The following is a 16,561-nucleotide window of genomic DNA, read 5'->3' as shown; positions in this document are numbered from 1 at the left end:
ACACTCTTGCTTCTGCAATAGTCTCCAAGTAATTTTGCAATGTATGTTCTTGTTTATCCTTACAAAGTAAGACTGACAACTGTATCAGCAAGGAAAAGAAAAAAGGAAGAAAAATCTGATTTCAAGGGCTGAAGTGTTAGCCTACTGCTGAGGACTAGTTCAAGTGTGCGGAAAGATGCCATTTCAACTAATGAATCATACGTCTTCAAATAATGTTGATGTAATTTATTTGAATTAAAACTAATCAAAGAGACCTCCTTACAGTCTCTTCTCATTCTCAGTTGCTAGGTGTTAAGCCTTCCTTGTTGCCTTCCTCTGTGTCTTTTGTAGTCTGTAACATACTTTCTGGCCAGAAATGCATATAGCAAGTGTTCAAAATGGGGGCTCTCCAAAAAGGTTTGTGAAAACATGCTATTTGTTTCCAGTAATTTTCCTAATGAATTCTCTCAGAGGACAGTAAGCTGATAGTTGAAAAAAAAATAGAAACCCAACAAAAACAAACACACAAACAAAACCCATTGAAATCAGTATTTTCCTATCTTGCAGAACTTCTCCTACCAAAGACAAGGATTTTTCTGTAATTAATATCAAATGTGTTCTCTGCTATACCTGGGATGAAATAGGAGGAAGAAAAGGTGAAAAAATGAATAGATAAATGTAGGTAAAAATTATTTTTACAAAAAAATTTAAAAATTCAGTGCTGATTTACTGATCCTTGTTCAATAGAAACCTCAAAGAGGTATTTCCAAATTAGTAATCTGATGCAGAAATTCAGAAAGTCTTTCCAAAGACATTAGTCAACAACACAGTCCATGCTACCTTAATGACTCAATAGGATGTACAGCCATGTTAAATATAAGGAAAAAACTCAAACTCACTAAATTCAGGTGCTTTTAATTAATTTTAAACAGCAAACATGGTGGGAGGAGAGGGAGTAGAAGGAACAACAAAAATAAAGAAACAAAAAAACAGTCCAGTCGTAACTTCAAAGAAGTCCTTTTATTTGTGGCATTTTCTTTCACTTATAGTAATATGCTTTCACTGTTCTTCCCAGCAGACTCCTACCAAGGAGATTAATTTAAATGCCAAATCTTGCATGAGAGGTAAAAAACACTGAAATCAGTTACCAAGTATATCAAAACACCATCAAATATTTTTTTTTGCAATTTGAGAGATACCATACAAAATGAAATGCCAGGTGTTTCTTCTGCAGTTTCAGAGTGCTAGTACATGCAATGTTATTTTTCCCCTGTATAAACTGAGAAATAAGCTGCCCCTGTGGATGGGAGACTGCTTACTCTTCTGATGGAATCTGTAACACACTTTGCATTATAAGGAAAAGGCTAATTCTGCTCAACAACATGTTGTGCCCTTCAGTATCTGATTTTATGTACCATTCCATGGATAGCTGGTTTTAACAGCTCATTTGTCTTCAAGTGCAGCTTTTGAAACTGAATATTTTTATGCTTTCTCTGGAAGCAGATAGCATCAGACCCCTTTTGTGAGGGCAAATACAGAACCACAATGAGAACATCCAGTTTATACAAAACAAAAAAATCCACATAAATGAGATACTGTCTGAAGCATTAAGATTATTAGATACAAAAAGGAAGACTTTATAAAGAAAAATATTCATTGAGTACAAAACTATCCACTTCAGAATTTTTATACTATCCCCTGGAGTGTTTAGTATTGGTCAGGAATCTCACTGATTCATGATGCCAGACAGAAAAAGCTCTGGGGCCATTCATCACGTGCCAACAACCAAAAAAAAACTTGGATAAATAGCAAGGACTTTAAGAATTAAGAGCCTATTTCAGTCTTGTATTTAGCAAACTCTAGAAATAATCAGGGAGTTCCAGCAGGACAACATTGACATTCAAAAGAATGCATTGCAATGCTTCACACACATAGGGAATCTCTAGGACCAGTAGCATGAACCAGTTAATCTATCCTGATGTCAACACAGAATAATCCTACAAAAGGAAAAGGAAGTAGCATTTTATTTTACTCACAGATCATTTATGTTTGTTATTAATTTTACTAGCAATAAAAAATTAATAAGAAGCATAAATAAAATATGAATCTGCAAAATAAAATATTTAACAAAAAGAATGCAAATTCAGTGAAAGAGGAAGGAAATTATTTTAAGTAAGTTCCCTTAATAAAGATTCAAACATTCACATGGGATTAAATTATAGCATCTCTATTGTTCCCTAATAAACACTAGGAAATAGAGGTCATTATTCTACATCCCTGATGGCTTGCTGCTGAAGTCATTGGAAATGCAGTGGGGATAAATCTGACTTTTTATCCTATTTACAGTACATGTGAAGCCCAAGAGTAGTGCTGTTTGGTTGGAGTTTTTTTAATGCACCATTTACCAACAGCATCACTAAATTAACACCACCACAAAATGACAGACCTCATCAAAACCTAAGGCTGTACATCATAAAAGAAGGTATCTTATGAGTTATTTTTTCCTTTATTTTCTTTTTAAGGGAAAATGTGTGATGCACGGCCTCTGTTTTTTTCTACTTGTCCATTTTCTAGCATCAAGGAATAAAAGACAAGTATAAAAGAAACTGACTTGCAATAATCACCATATTATTAGTGCTGCCAGTAATATTGGCCACAAAGCCTTACAAAACAGAGTATTTATGTAACATACAGTTACATTTGACTTTATATTTCAGTGTTTTTCCCAATAATACTGTTCATAATGTCTTGTTTCATTAGCTTCTTCTGAATAAAAAAAAAAAATAGTTCCTTCTGGTTCTTTATCCAGGAAGGAGAGAAGACTTGCTAAATACTTCTCAAACTATTTCCTTGACCACTGGCAACACTTCATTTATACATTCAGTGGACAAGTACTCCAACAGTGTGTTCACCAAGACAAAAATATAATTTGACTTATGAAGAATTTAATAGGTATCAGTTAGAAATAAATTAGTCACATGAATATATACTTTTTTAGACTTTTTATATTCAAATCTGATTAATACACTTATATGTATGCTCATAATTTAATAAAATAAAGTTCAATGCAGGGAAATAAGGCCATTAGCTAGTATGCAAAATTAATATTTGTCAATCCATATTCTCATATCCATATCCTCCTATATGAGGATGTGTCTTTTACTGTCAAATGCTACAAGAATTAAAAGAAAGTTGAAAGTAGTACAATGAAGTATATCCAAAAATAGCCACAACATTGTCTTTCTCCAAGCCTTCTACAAAATTTCAAAAACAACAAGCTTTTTTAAAATAACTTTTGCATGTTTTCTCTTTTTATGCAGAAGGAAATTAAATTCTTAAGGACCTGCATGCCATGCCTCAAGCTTTCCCATCAGCTGAGAACTTTGTTTAATATCGTCACTAAGCTGCAAATTGGCTGACTTTAAGTGCTTTCAGCAGAGAAATCTTAGGGTATACATAATGCTCTAAACTTCCTCAGAAGCAAGCAAAAGTGCTCTGAAGATTCCACTGTTAAATTACAAGTTTTTCAAGTAAAAAAACTTATACTAGGGATCTATTTGGCACACTGATCCTCACAGAAAACTCTGGATTCTGTGACGACATGTAGAAAACTTCAGTAAGAAACTGGGGAATAAAAAACCCAGATCTTTGAGAAAGGTGATACTTTTACTCCAGTAATAATTAAACAAATTCCACCAACAGGCACCTCAAACTTTTGAGACCTAGAGAAATTCTAAGTTTTATAAACTTTCTCATGCAAATATAACTACCATGAAAACTGTGTGTTCTCATTCTGGACATGGAATGGGAACTGAATGAGGTTATTCCAAACTGAACAAAATGTTGTTCAGTAATTACAAGTAATTTCCCGTCAAGAGCAGCTTTTCCATATATGAAGATCCTGAGGGAACCCACACTGGAGCAGCCTGTTCCTGGAGGGCTCAATCCTGTGGAAAGGACCCATGCTGGAACAGGTCATGAAGAAACACAGCCCATGGGAAAGACTCATGTTGGAGAAGTTTCTGAAGACTGTTCCCCAAGGGAGGGACCAGTACTGGAGCAAGAGTGTGAGAGTCCTCCCCATGAGGAGGAAGGAAGTGCAGCCCTCATTCCCTGACCTTCTCTGCCACTGGCAGGGAGGACATAGAGAACTGGGTTTAAAGTAAAGCCTCAAAAGAAGGGAGGGGAAGGAGACATTTCTTTAAGATTTGGGTTTTGTTTCTTATTACTCTGATTTGTCATTAAATTAAGCAGATTTACCCAAGCTGAGTCTGTTTTGCTCATGACAGTGATTGCCAAGTGATCTCTCCCTGCTCTTATCTCAACCCATGAGCCTTCCCTTGTATTTTCTCTTCCCTGCCCAGATGAGAAGGGCAGTGACACAGCAGCTTTGGTGGGCACCACTAATCCAACCAGGGTCAACCTACCACACTTAGCTATACAATACATGCATTCCCATAGAAATAATATTGATATAGAACAAAATGTATTATTCCATCTGACTGGTCTTTTTTCACTTAATAATATTTTTTTCCTTCTTTTATGCTAAAGGCCTTCCTACATCTTTTGAAAAAACACTATATGGCAAGCTCAAATTATAAACCAGAGAGAGGCCATAAACTTCTAAAACTGAGAACAGTAGTGCCTCCTCTGAGAGGAAAAACAGAGGGGAAAGAAAAGAGAGAAAATAATAGGAAATGTTTTTACATATTATGAAAGAGTAACAAGTTTGAAAAATAAAACCCTCACCTATTCATTGTTGGTTTTTTTTCTAATAGTTAACTCATAACAATCTTTAACTTAAACTGGAAAGCTATTAATTTAAAAACATTGTTTAACTAAGGAACTAATAAGTGTTCTGCTAACTGACTTTTAAGGTGGTAAGTATAGAACACTCACCTCACTCTTCCAGCCACCCAGGAAAAAATGTTTCACATGAAGTATATAAAAAAAAAAAAAACTTTTATACATTTAAGTGATATTAGCTATGCAACTGTACTAAATAAATGGAAGGACTTTGCCATTTAAAAATATTTATATAAACAGGAATAGTGGGAGAGCAATTCTATGGCTATTTACTTCTAGGTTAAGACAAATTTATATAAACTTTTTTTCTGAATTAGTAAATTTGTTCCAGTCTGAGTCATAAAAGCCTTACCTCAATGTTCTAAGTACCCATAAGAGAAAGGAAAATCAGGACAGACATAATCTTTGGATGGATTAGAGCTAGTTAAACTTTCATGAGATTTAGAAGTCCCCCTACTGATGTTAATTCTTAGCTCACTCTTTTATTCATGACTGATTCACAAGTAAGGACAAAAACAGCTTCACTGCTTAGCTGGATTTTTTTTTAAATAGTTCCATAAAAATACACTTAAAGCTTCTTTAACAAAGCTATATTTGAATAAAAATATAAAAATCAAAGCAAACAGCAGCAAACAGAAGCAAACGCATAAGGACACCCTGTCAATGGATGACTCTGGCAAGACTGATCCATAATGCATTCTACAAGAGTTTCTCTCAGGTGATGAATTTCTTTCTCTTCTTATCCAATTCTTGGATTACTAGCACACATTCATGGGACAACACTCAAGAGTATTTCATTAAATACAAATAAAGATCTATGTCTCCAGTATAAGATTTGTGCAGGAAGGGAAAGGTACAAAAGCATTCAAAGCTTATTTTGGGTCAGGGAGCAGGGAGGTAGGAAACTGAGAGAAAACAATTTTTAAATCGACACAAAAGCCTTTGGTTGAACAGTTTAATAAAAATTGCTGCAGTTTGTGGTAATACATTTCTGCCATTTCGTAAGAATTCAAAATAATTCTTATGATGTACTTAACCTCTACTACACAAATAAATTTTTTAAAAAATCACTTCAGGGAGAATAGAAAAAAGTGTACTATTTTACTCAAGGAGAGGCCAAATGTAAGATTACTGCCAGCAAACTTACCAGTCGTCTTCTCTCCTCTTCAACAGCAATCAGGAGCCGAGCAAACTCCTTCAATGACTGGGCTGAAAGGAAAACAAAGAAAAAGAATGTTCTGCTTAAAATGAGATTTTAAGACCCAGTAAGTCCATTATCTGGATTGAAGCTACAGTGACAAAATATTTCTCTTATACTGCAATGTAATCAGTAGCCTTATAACAAGATAGACTGAAGCGGGCAGCAGGTCAAGAGCAAAGAAAAAGAACCTGAGTCTTAAGAGCCATATGTATTTTAAAAATAAACTTTTTAATGGAATGTGGCAAACTGAATTTCCTGAAACATGGAAACATCAGTCTCAAAACAGAATAATTCTGCTTTCAGATACAAAATTCATTTTAGCATACCAGGAGCAGAAAAAAAATAATTGAGTTTCTCCCACTAAGGTGAGAGAACAAAGATTTGAAAGAACTACAAAAAATACTAGGGTAAAAAATTGAAACTCAACATTTGTCAAGTGTTTAGATTTTACTGCTCTTTGGCTTTATGCTTCACAAGGACAAGGTCTCAGGTGACCCAAACAGATGATTGATTTATAAGCTTTGAATTCTGTTCCAACTGGGACATAGTCTTTGCTCAAAACTGTTTTCAAATAGAAGTCAAAGGGCAGAAGCAGAGTCAATGGAAACATAATACAAGAATTAACCCCTAAAAGAGGACAAGAAAGAGGAAAACATTCTGAAAACTCTTAAGACTTTATTCTCATGTAAGCAAGTGGTACAAACCTGTCTAGAAAATATTTCTTTCCATTTGTATTACTTTCTCAAGGGCATAGGGGTTACTCAGATTCAGCATCACAGTCCCATAGGTGACAATCCCAGAGACCAATCATGTCAAGAGAGCTAAGTATCTGTTTTTACTTTCTCCTGATGCAACTTGTAGTACTTGCTGTCAATGAGAGGATGCTACATTTTGTGGTTTAAAGCTCTGAACTCAGAATACAGACAGCTAAATAATATAAACTTGAGGCAATCTCAATCATTTTGAACAAGGTAAAAAACAAACATGGAAACAAAACTCAGATTTTCTCAAAAGAACAGGATTTAAAAATTCTTCAGTTAACCAACATATAGTGCTGACAGGATGCTAATGGAACTGCAGCTCTTAGGTAATTTTTCATCTTCTTAAATGTTTTTTATGTTAGTCTACAATAATATGGCTTTATCCCTTCTCAATATCTCTAAAAGATTTAGGGAAATAAGCACATTTTCTAGCAAGTACTGGAATAGATCCTTTAAGAAGGAACTAGTATCTGGCTTGCCTTAGCTGCCTTGTCTGCATTCATAAACTGCTACTTAGTTTTTGGACCATTCCCAAATAATTTCTAGTCTTTATACCATCTGGACCTTGCAGAGGTCCTCCTTGCATTCTCCTTTCTCTCTCTTAACTTTTTCAGTTGATGAACACTTTGTTCCAATTTCTTCTGCAAGAAATTACATAGCTGATTTTTTTTTTTTTTTGTAACTATGATGCTACACTTGCATATCTTGACCTCTAAGTTGTTGTTTGCTGATAATTCTTTTTTTCCCATTGTGAGTTCTTGATTTAGCCCAAATATACCTGGTAAGTTAAACATCTATCTACTTGGGGCTTGAATGTTTTCCTTTAATATTTTTCCCTGAGAACACAAGTGTCAGAAGATTTTGCCAGTTATGTCGATATGAAGATTTTCATTCTGATACCTACTGAATTAACCCAATCTCTTAGTCTGCTCATAATATCCCATGAAAAAAAAAACCAAAACCAAAAAAACAGGTAAAGAAATAAGATGATAAACTGATTGGTTATACCTGACTATCCAAGTACCCAATATGAAACACTAAAATCTAAATATACAATTAGCCAGACAGACATGATTAAACTATAAGGATGTGGAGGGATGCAAGGGGAGGAGTGTAAAAGAAACCCAAAACAAAAACCAGTGCAAGAAGCTTTTGATTCATCCTTTGAATTTCAAGGCAGAACCAGAGTTTTTTGTTTCAAAGTTGAAATATTTGCTCAAGATTTAAATAAATTCAGGTTAGCCACAGGAAAAAAGCATATAAAATATGTTGTGTAAGTGTGCAAATCAATATTTTCCTCAATATTTAACACTAATACAAAGGTACTAGTCTGTCACCTGTACAGTGCCTCAGCTAAACACTGAGAAATTGTCTCCATCTTTTCCTCCCTGTTGGCTCATCTTTGGGGGAATAAAAAGGTCAGTTTCACTAAGAACAAAGAACCTACACTGGGAGGGAAGGGAAGGGAAGGGAAGGGAAGGGAAGGGAAGGGAAGGGAAGGGAAGGGAAGGGAAGGGAAGGGAAGGGAAGGGAAGGGAAGGGAAGGGAAGGGAAGGGAAGGGAAGGGAAGGGAAGGGAAGGGAAGGGTTTCAGATGCAGCCCACTGTCTGTCAGGACACCCAGGCATTACACACCAGCCTGACAATCTTTTCTTAGTAATGCTACAACATTTTTTTAAAATCTACTTCTTTTCAATCACAATAGATACAGAAGAATTAAAGTGAACTTTGTAAATAAAAAAAGGGGTGGAAGGAAGAAATCAAGTATTTTGCAAGAGGAAATGTCATGGGAATGTGCTGATAAGAAATAAATTCTGAAAACAAACCAATAATATTAAGTACAATTTGCAGCCCAACGTATTAAATATAAAGATATTTTTAGCTATTTTAATAAAGAATTATTGTAATTGGTGACCTATTTAAAGGAAGATGAAGTGCTGACTCAATATTTTATTCTAAGTTATTAGGCAATATTAACTTAAAAATCCCAACAGTTTTACAGTCTACTTTTTATTTAAGGGCTACTCAAAAGGACTTGTAAGATACATTTGGTAACATGATAGAAATTATGCTTGGGAAAAGCAATGCCCAATAAACAAAAAACAATTGAATGTGTACCCAGATGTATACTTGTGGTCTCACTCATCACAATCACAACAGGTTGCCAGCTGCTCTCTCTGGAGTGCTCCCAACTCAACAACGAGCTGCAAAATTTCCCTTGTCCAGGAGAAAGGGCTCCCATTATTTTATTTACCAAAAAAAAAAAAAAAAAAAAAGCTACTCTCTTTACTTTTAACTGAAAAGTCTTTTAATTAATTTGCTTCATAAAGAAACAAACTAACAGTGCCAACAGCTTAAACGTTAATGTAGATAAACAATGTCCTTTTTTCCCCAATGTCCTTATAATTTCAAACACATGGTACAGCTCCACAAAGAACTATAGTCACATAATTAAAAAGGAACTGAAGTTTGATGTTGAATCTGGTTTACTGTATTGAAACCAACCCAGCTGTTCATAGGAGAAAAAAAATGCACATAATAAATTTTGTGAAGTTTTTGCTATATACTTGTGTAGAGAATGTATCACCTTAAAATAGCATGCCTGTGGAAATTATTGAAGCTACTCTATCACCCTTAGCTTAATGTTTAAGAGTACAGTCTTACACTATACTACTAAATGTCACACGCAACAGATATGACATCATCTACATTTAATGACAAAGGGCTGACAAAGTGTATGACACATATAATAGTTTTGCATGACCAATACTGAATTGAAAGACATAAAGCAAATTTTGGAAGGTAATGTTCAACCAAACACAGAAATTAAAAGCTAATGTGGAAGACAATATAACTGAATGTTCTCTTCTGTGGACTGTTGCTTTAATTTCCACTTATACATTCAGTCTTAAACAACGCATAGACAATTTTTACATACTCTAAAACACACAGAACAAGATTTTTTTTCAAAATGAGCAGATACCACCACCATCTTCAGATATGTGAATGCCAACATGGAAAAAGTAATACATAGATATACCACATGTTCTTATGACACCTTGCTTTATGAAAGTCAAAAATTATTTCCTTATGTCTTCCTGATGTGACTGAGGAACTTCCAGGACTGTGCAGTACATTGCTTCCAGTACTCTTTGGCAGGAAGGTCAGTCAAGTGCATCTTCCAGACTGGTTATACCTAGTACAGACTTGCTATAGCCAGCCTGAATTCATGCTTGAGCACAAACTGTAGCTAAAGTCTAGAGAGGAGTTTTTCCCTGTAAATAAATCATCACTGAAACAGAATTCAAGACAGACTATTGGCCCATAAGGAAATTTTCTAAGGATTAACACTTGTTTACTAGACTTCCATGAAAAAGCAGAATAAATGTAAGATCTATGAAGACTGGGAGAAGAGGCTTTCTTTTCCAAATCTACAATTACAGTAAATATATTATTAAATAGTTGTTAGTTAACTTTTGCATTTCCAGAGCTTTTAATGATGGGTATTAACTGCAGCCACAACAAGCAGTTTTTCAATAAATCACAACAGCAAATAAAATTTCCATCCTTCCTTCTATGGCTTTAAGGCATGTTGAAAAAGTATGTGAGGTGGTGGTGATGGGGAGGTACAGTAGGTAGGACAAGAATGGCCACAGAAGGCTTCCTTTCAGACAGAAAAAAACCAAAATTTCAGAGCAACACTGACAGGCCAGAACAGGTATAAGGAGACAATCATCTGCTTTCTCAGTAATTTCTACTTAACAAGAGGGATCTGTAATGTCTATCAATAAGTAACTAAATTGGATGTCTCAAAATATCACCACTATGGTAAGTTTTCACATTACAAAATAGAATGCAGAGGACAACTGTCTTGAAAAAAGACTCCTAAGCCTGCCATTATCTTGGTCTTTCAATATGTTGACTACGAATTTAAATGGAGCCTTATTTTATACATTAGAGGTTTCCTTTACTACTGTCATGACCTGGACTGATTTGTTAATGATCCTTTTTCCCCACTATTTTCCTACTGAATTTGGTCTATAAAACATAAATGTGTACAATTACCTAGAGCTTTAAAGGGAGTTACATTTGAGTTTAATGGGAACAAGCTGAAGGATCGACACCTTAGTCTACAAACAGAAATAATGAATAATTTATGCAAATTGTGAAAAATGTGAAATGTCCTTGAACTTTAAGCAGAGTATTGGTGTCAAAGTGTTTTATAACTAATGTTGACTGGGCTGGAGCACCTTTGTAACAATTTAAAAAACAGTAGTGCAGGATGACTGCAACATTTTCCTACAGAAAAGAGCTGTTGGTTTTATTTTTAAAGCACATTTTCAGAAAAGCTATATTTGGACAAGAAGTCATATGTCTGATAGGTCTGATTGCCAATTATTACTCAGGTTTTCTATTTTCTTTATCTACTGCTATTTCTTCCACTATTCTACCCTAGGTCAGCTTCCCTCACTTTCCAAATGGCAACAATTTTTGGAGAAACTTCAGCTTGTAAGACTGAGCTCTGTACCATAAGTTATATTTACTGGGAAAGCAGAAAAGACCACAAAATAGGAGAGAAGTACAGAATTTGAAAGCAATGTTTATCTTAGTTATTTGTCCCCTTTTGAGTATCATTCCCAAGATAACAAAGGAAATGCAGCAACTGCTTTCTTTTGTTAAGGTTTAAGAAAAATCAGTTAAGCATTTATGTAAATTCCAGTTTGCAAGCTTGCAGCATGTCAGATATGCTTTAAGCTGAGTATTGGTGTCAAGAGATTAATTATGTTAGAAGATTCCATTGTGAAAAAAGAAGTTAGAATAGCAAGATAATGGTTCATTTCTTCATGCAGTTTCAATCTCATTTTTTATTTTGAAAATTATTATTGTAAGTGCTGCCTTATCCTTTCCATTTGGTTTCTTTTACCTTCCTAATCTAGGTATCAGGTTTTATGGATCTGTAATAAGGACCTTATGCATTCCTGTTGTCTGTGTTTACATTTACCACAGCCTCCTCAAGAACAGTAAAAAAGGCTATTTGAGCCTTCCTATAATACAGTGACATGCACTTCTAGTAATAAAAGACATAGGATGAAACAAAAATTCAAGTGTGGAGGTTTAAAGATTACATCAGCATACCACAGCATGGAAATACACTCTCAAAGTGACAATGATTTCTGCCAGAAGACAGTGGTTTAAATTTACAATCCAAATAACTACAAATTTCCTTGAAGACTTCCATCATGGGAAAGCACACTAAGGTACAAACAACCCTGTCTGGTCTGTACTGTTCTTCTGATAGAATCAAGACATTCAGACTCAATAAGTGAACATTCTTACTATTAGCTCCATAATTAGTCTGCAATGACTTAATGCAATGCTTTTTTTTTTATCAAATACTACCATGATCTGACAGATTTTGATATATCTCCCAAGAAGCACAAGTTTCAGTGGTAACTTTGTTTCCTGCAGCAATTCCATCCTTGAACTGTGCGGAAAGGTATTTTGCCAATTTTTTTTAAATTATTGAAAATAAGCGTGCTACGTCACATAAGGAAATCCAAATTTGCCCCCAAAAAATTAATTTTAGATCAGAAAGAAAAAGCATGGCAACAGCAAAGAGACAGAGATGAAAAATTACTGTTTTAAAGCTTCTGCAAAGAAATTACACAAATGAATAATCAAGAAAATTGACAAATTAAGCCTTTTATGCCCAAATTTGTGCTTCAAGGTATATGTATTGTTCTCCAAATATGATCACATGTTCCACGACATGCTGGCAAGCAGAGAATTTCATCAGGGCACAGCTACTCAAATACATGTAACTAAAAGTAAAGGAACCCCAAGGCTTCTCTTTATTTCATTTGAGTCAAGGCACTGTAAACTCAAGAGTAAATTCAGTGGTAATTTTTTTCTCCACATCATAATTAGGAGCATTTTGGCTCTTCACAGTAGTGGGACAGAGAGATGGTAGTAGGTGCTGCAAATTCCCCATGAAAACAAAACCGGCAATGAAACTATCAGATATTCAGAAACAGTCTCCCCTTTGACCTCCCCTGGTTTATAGCATTTGATCCCTGCATGCTTCTAGGCAATGTTCCCCACAGTTTCAAAGCCCTTCAATTGCAGGCCATATACGGGGCCCAAACATTTGGGTTTTGTCACACTACAAAGGTGAGACAAACCAGCAGAAGAGGCCGGCGTTTGCACAGCAAGAATGGAACCTCCCGCCTGAGCATCACACACGCGTGCCTCACACTGCAGGCCAATACGAGAACCATAAAAGGCACCAAATCAAGATCTCCGCTTCAATGAAGGCCAAAGCTCTGCAAGATGTGTTTGGCAGGACAGTACTTACCATATGAGGCAATTTTAACTCAAGAGTATTTTCACTTTGCAAAACTTAATGAGCAAATATAGTAAGGTATTTTCTGAAGTTTTTTTCCTAAACATATGCAAAGCATAAAGTGCAGGGCCACTATTAGAAGCAAAAATCCTTTCCCCTTTTCAGAAACAAACCTACATCAGGGTAACCATCTAAATCCAGTTACAAACAGTGTCATTTCTGAGAATTCTTTGCTATAAAAAGGAGCTATCATTTCACAAATATTTAAACATACAAATACAAGCCTTGTACAAAAGTTAAAACAATTTTTTGAGCCAATACATTTACACTTTTCCACTCCATTACTTTTCAACAGAGCCATATACAGAAAGCTACATGCTTATATACGAACTAAAATTTGCAAGAAAGTCAGGTTATCTAGAACTCCCAGATTTACTGTCAACACTTGTCAAACACAACACTTGTAGAGATAACATAAACACACGCAATGTCACACATTTTAAATAAATCCAATTCATTGACTTAATATCAGTAAATTGCCATGACCTACTCATGCAGAAGCTCACAAAGTAAATACAAGTAGAACATTCTAAATAGATCAAGCAAGGGCAGAACACTTCAGAGAGTCCTGAAAAAATTTTAAAGTTCATAATGGCTGTCTATCCCACAGCATGTTTGTAAAAACAAAACAAAAACAAACTCACACCAAAGAATAATTCCATTACTACCATTATACTTTTAACACTTTATTAAAAATACAGCTGCATATCTACCCTGTGTTAGTGTTCTACCCTATTTATAAAAGCAGTACAGGTATTGAAAATACATAATTCAGTTTGGAAAATTTACTTATCTTGTGTAGCATGAATTATTCAACATGGCAGAAATGTGGTAGAAAAAATTAATTCTAGACTTTACTAGTCTAAAGCACCTCTTCTGAAATATGGCATCTTGGAGTGCCAGCAAAAACATTTTAAATAATCGAAATAATTTTTTTAATTTTCTTAGCAACATGAGAAGGATCACTCAAGCAGTCATGTGCTTGCACAGAGCACTGTATCAAAACCTGTCTACAAATGACAAACTCTTTTCTTGTCTCTCCCCTTCTACAGTTCTGTGAACAGGTGGAGGCTTTCGGGATGAGTCACATCAAATACACCATTTCTGCCATGTTCTCATAGAATAAAGAGATAAGGGTTTAGATAAGTGATCATTAAAAAATACTGCATCTCTATGCTACACTACAAAATGGGGCTTTACATTATCGTACCTGTCAAAGAGAAATCAGCCTCTCTTTTCACCTGATGGAGCCACAGGCACAGCAGTAGGACTGAGCTCCACAGCTGCAGAACTTAGCAGGGTGTGGGGAACAATATTCAATACACCAAATTGTGTCTAACAGGTACAAAGTGATCTTAAAGCACTGCTGGAGACCTACTTTGAAAAAATAGCAGCTTGAATTGGCCCCTACTGAAAACTAACAGCATTCCAGAGAAGTTAATTTCATTCCATTAATCTTTACTTCAACTAAATCGACTATTAACCTTTGACTTGAACAGATCTGGTTTTGCCAGAGTTGACTGATATCCTATCACATGTCAGAGGAAGAACAGCTCTAAAAAACATGAAATATTCAGAAATAGTTAAGTTCAAAGATGGATCCTGATGCAGTCAGACTACGGTCCTCTCTTGCTCTCCCTCCCCCATCCCAGTAGAAGGAGTTGTGATATATATGTACTAAGTGCAAATTTTTCACTCTAAGATAAGAATTGCTGCTTCAACCTCAAGTTTTTTTAATAGCTGAATAACAAGACAACATAGGAAACAACCACTGTTCAATGTACAACATTGTTTGCAGCAATGTTAAGCTGCAAAAGTAATATTAAATCATAGCGTTCCATAAACAAAGGAATTAAAAGTAATTATGACTACATTTCAGGCTTGCCAATCCCCAATTCTTCAGAGGCCCATCCATATTTTAAGTGAAGGAAAAAATCCTGATATTTTAGTCTTCCCAGCTGTACAAACCTTATTTGTGTGTGGTTCTTTATGAGTGCTGAAATAGAGGAAGTAAAAGCAGAAGCAATATATTCAGAATGCAATTGAGAATCATTAACACTGTTTTTCTGATTTTTAAAGTTTTGCATTTATTGCTTGAATAAGAGTTTAGAAGAAATATCACCAAATACTTCAACAGATGGTAGGTTGGCTATAATTGCTTAATTGAATTTAGCCCTACAAAGGGATCAAAAAGCTCCTGTGCTTAAAACTCTAAACTCTACTAAGCATTTTGATTTCAGGAAGTACAAATCCTTTCTCTTACTTGCTCAGATCTGAAGATGAATATCTCAAAGCTCAGCTGATCTGTTCTGAAAATGAGTTCCTATTTCCCAAGAGGTATGCTAGCCTGACAACTCTAAAATGTTATGCCATTTTACCAGAAGTGTATTATATGCATCAGCAGTACATACTCATTATTTTCAAAACAACTCTATAAAGCAACACTCTGGCCCTCAGATTGTCTCCCTATAGGAATTCATACTTCCACTGGGATGTCCAAATCTAGAAATAATGAAATTAAGTGACAAAGGAAGGGAAAAGAGGTATGTTGAAGGCATAAGGACATAAGTAGAATAAGGACAATAAAGTAGAATACACCTTCAAGAATCCAGGAGATTGAAATATCAATGAGAGACACAAAAGCTACTTCATATTGTTCTGTGAGTGGCATGGACTTGTCCATTCATCTACTCAGCTGCTCAGATCAAATTTTGACTCATCTTAACTCTTTAGCAGAATGCACCAGGACAACAAAGCCATTGTTGTCCATTGCCTGTCTCAACCTCTTTCTGTGCACAGTAAGAGCTGTATCTGAGACACCACAGTCTGCAGTCCAACACAGTAAAATGAACTAACATGAACTTTAGCTTCTGTTAGCACACCAGGATGCAAACTTCAGGGTTTCAGGAGAGCACCTACTGTCAGCTACTCCTGACACAGAAGAAAGGTAGGGCAAAGAAAGATGGCAGTAACTGCATCAATTCAGTTTTTTCATTTGAACACTCATCTTATGGTCAAGAAAGAATGGAGCATGGATATTCCAACAACCTTCTGATAGGTATCCAAGAGAAAAAGAAACAACAAGGACTCTGCTGTTGATCTTATGTTACCTTTTCCTCCTGAACAGATCAAAATGTACTGCACCATTATTTTGTTTCCTGATTTGTCAGCCTCATTTGCCCTTCCAAAGCAAGGACAAGAGCTCTGGGCTCAACCAACAGAATGTAACCTTCACTTTCTGGGGCAGATGTTGTTTTGGAGCCTTGATAGGATCCCAGCACTAGAATAAAATCATTAATTTCTTGAAGTCAAGAAACAATAGAGTTCCGGAAACAGGTGGCATTTGTTTAAATTGTCAAATATGCAACAGGGATTAAAAAAAAAAATAGCAGTAGGAACAGAATCAACAGAT

The 16,561-nt window shown here is 35.4% G+C and overlaps 1 protein-coding gene across 3 annotated transcripts in view; it reads right to left on the bottom strand.

The window, feature by feature from the left end:
- The window catches only part of ARHGAP42 (Rho GTPase activating protein 42), a 139,135-nt gene that overhangs the window by 85,563 nt on the left and 37,011 nt on the right, over nt 1–16,561 (bottom strand). For all 3 annotated transcript variants that reach the window (XM_021529328.2, XM_077781342.1, XM_021529329.2), the window contains exon 3: nt 5,933–5,994. In XM_021529328.2, the coding sequence (XP_021385003.2) occupies nt 5,933–5,994 (62 nt within the window). The remainder of the gene's footprint in view (nt 1–5,932; nt 5,995–16,561) is intronic.

This window comes from Lonchura striata, chromosome 2 (genome assembly GCF_046129695.1).
Source record: "Lonchura striata isolate bLonStr1 chromosome 2, bLonStr1.mat, whole genome shotgun sequence".
Lineage (NCBI taxonomy): Eukaryota > Metazoa > Chordata > Aves > Passeriformes > Estrildidae > Lonchura > Lonchura striata.
Note: the sequence above shows the minus strand (reverse complement) of the source record. Positions and strands in the feature narration are given on the sequence as shown.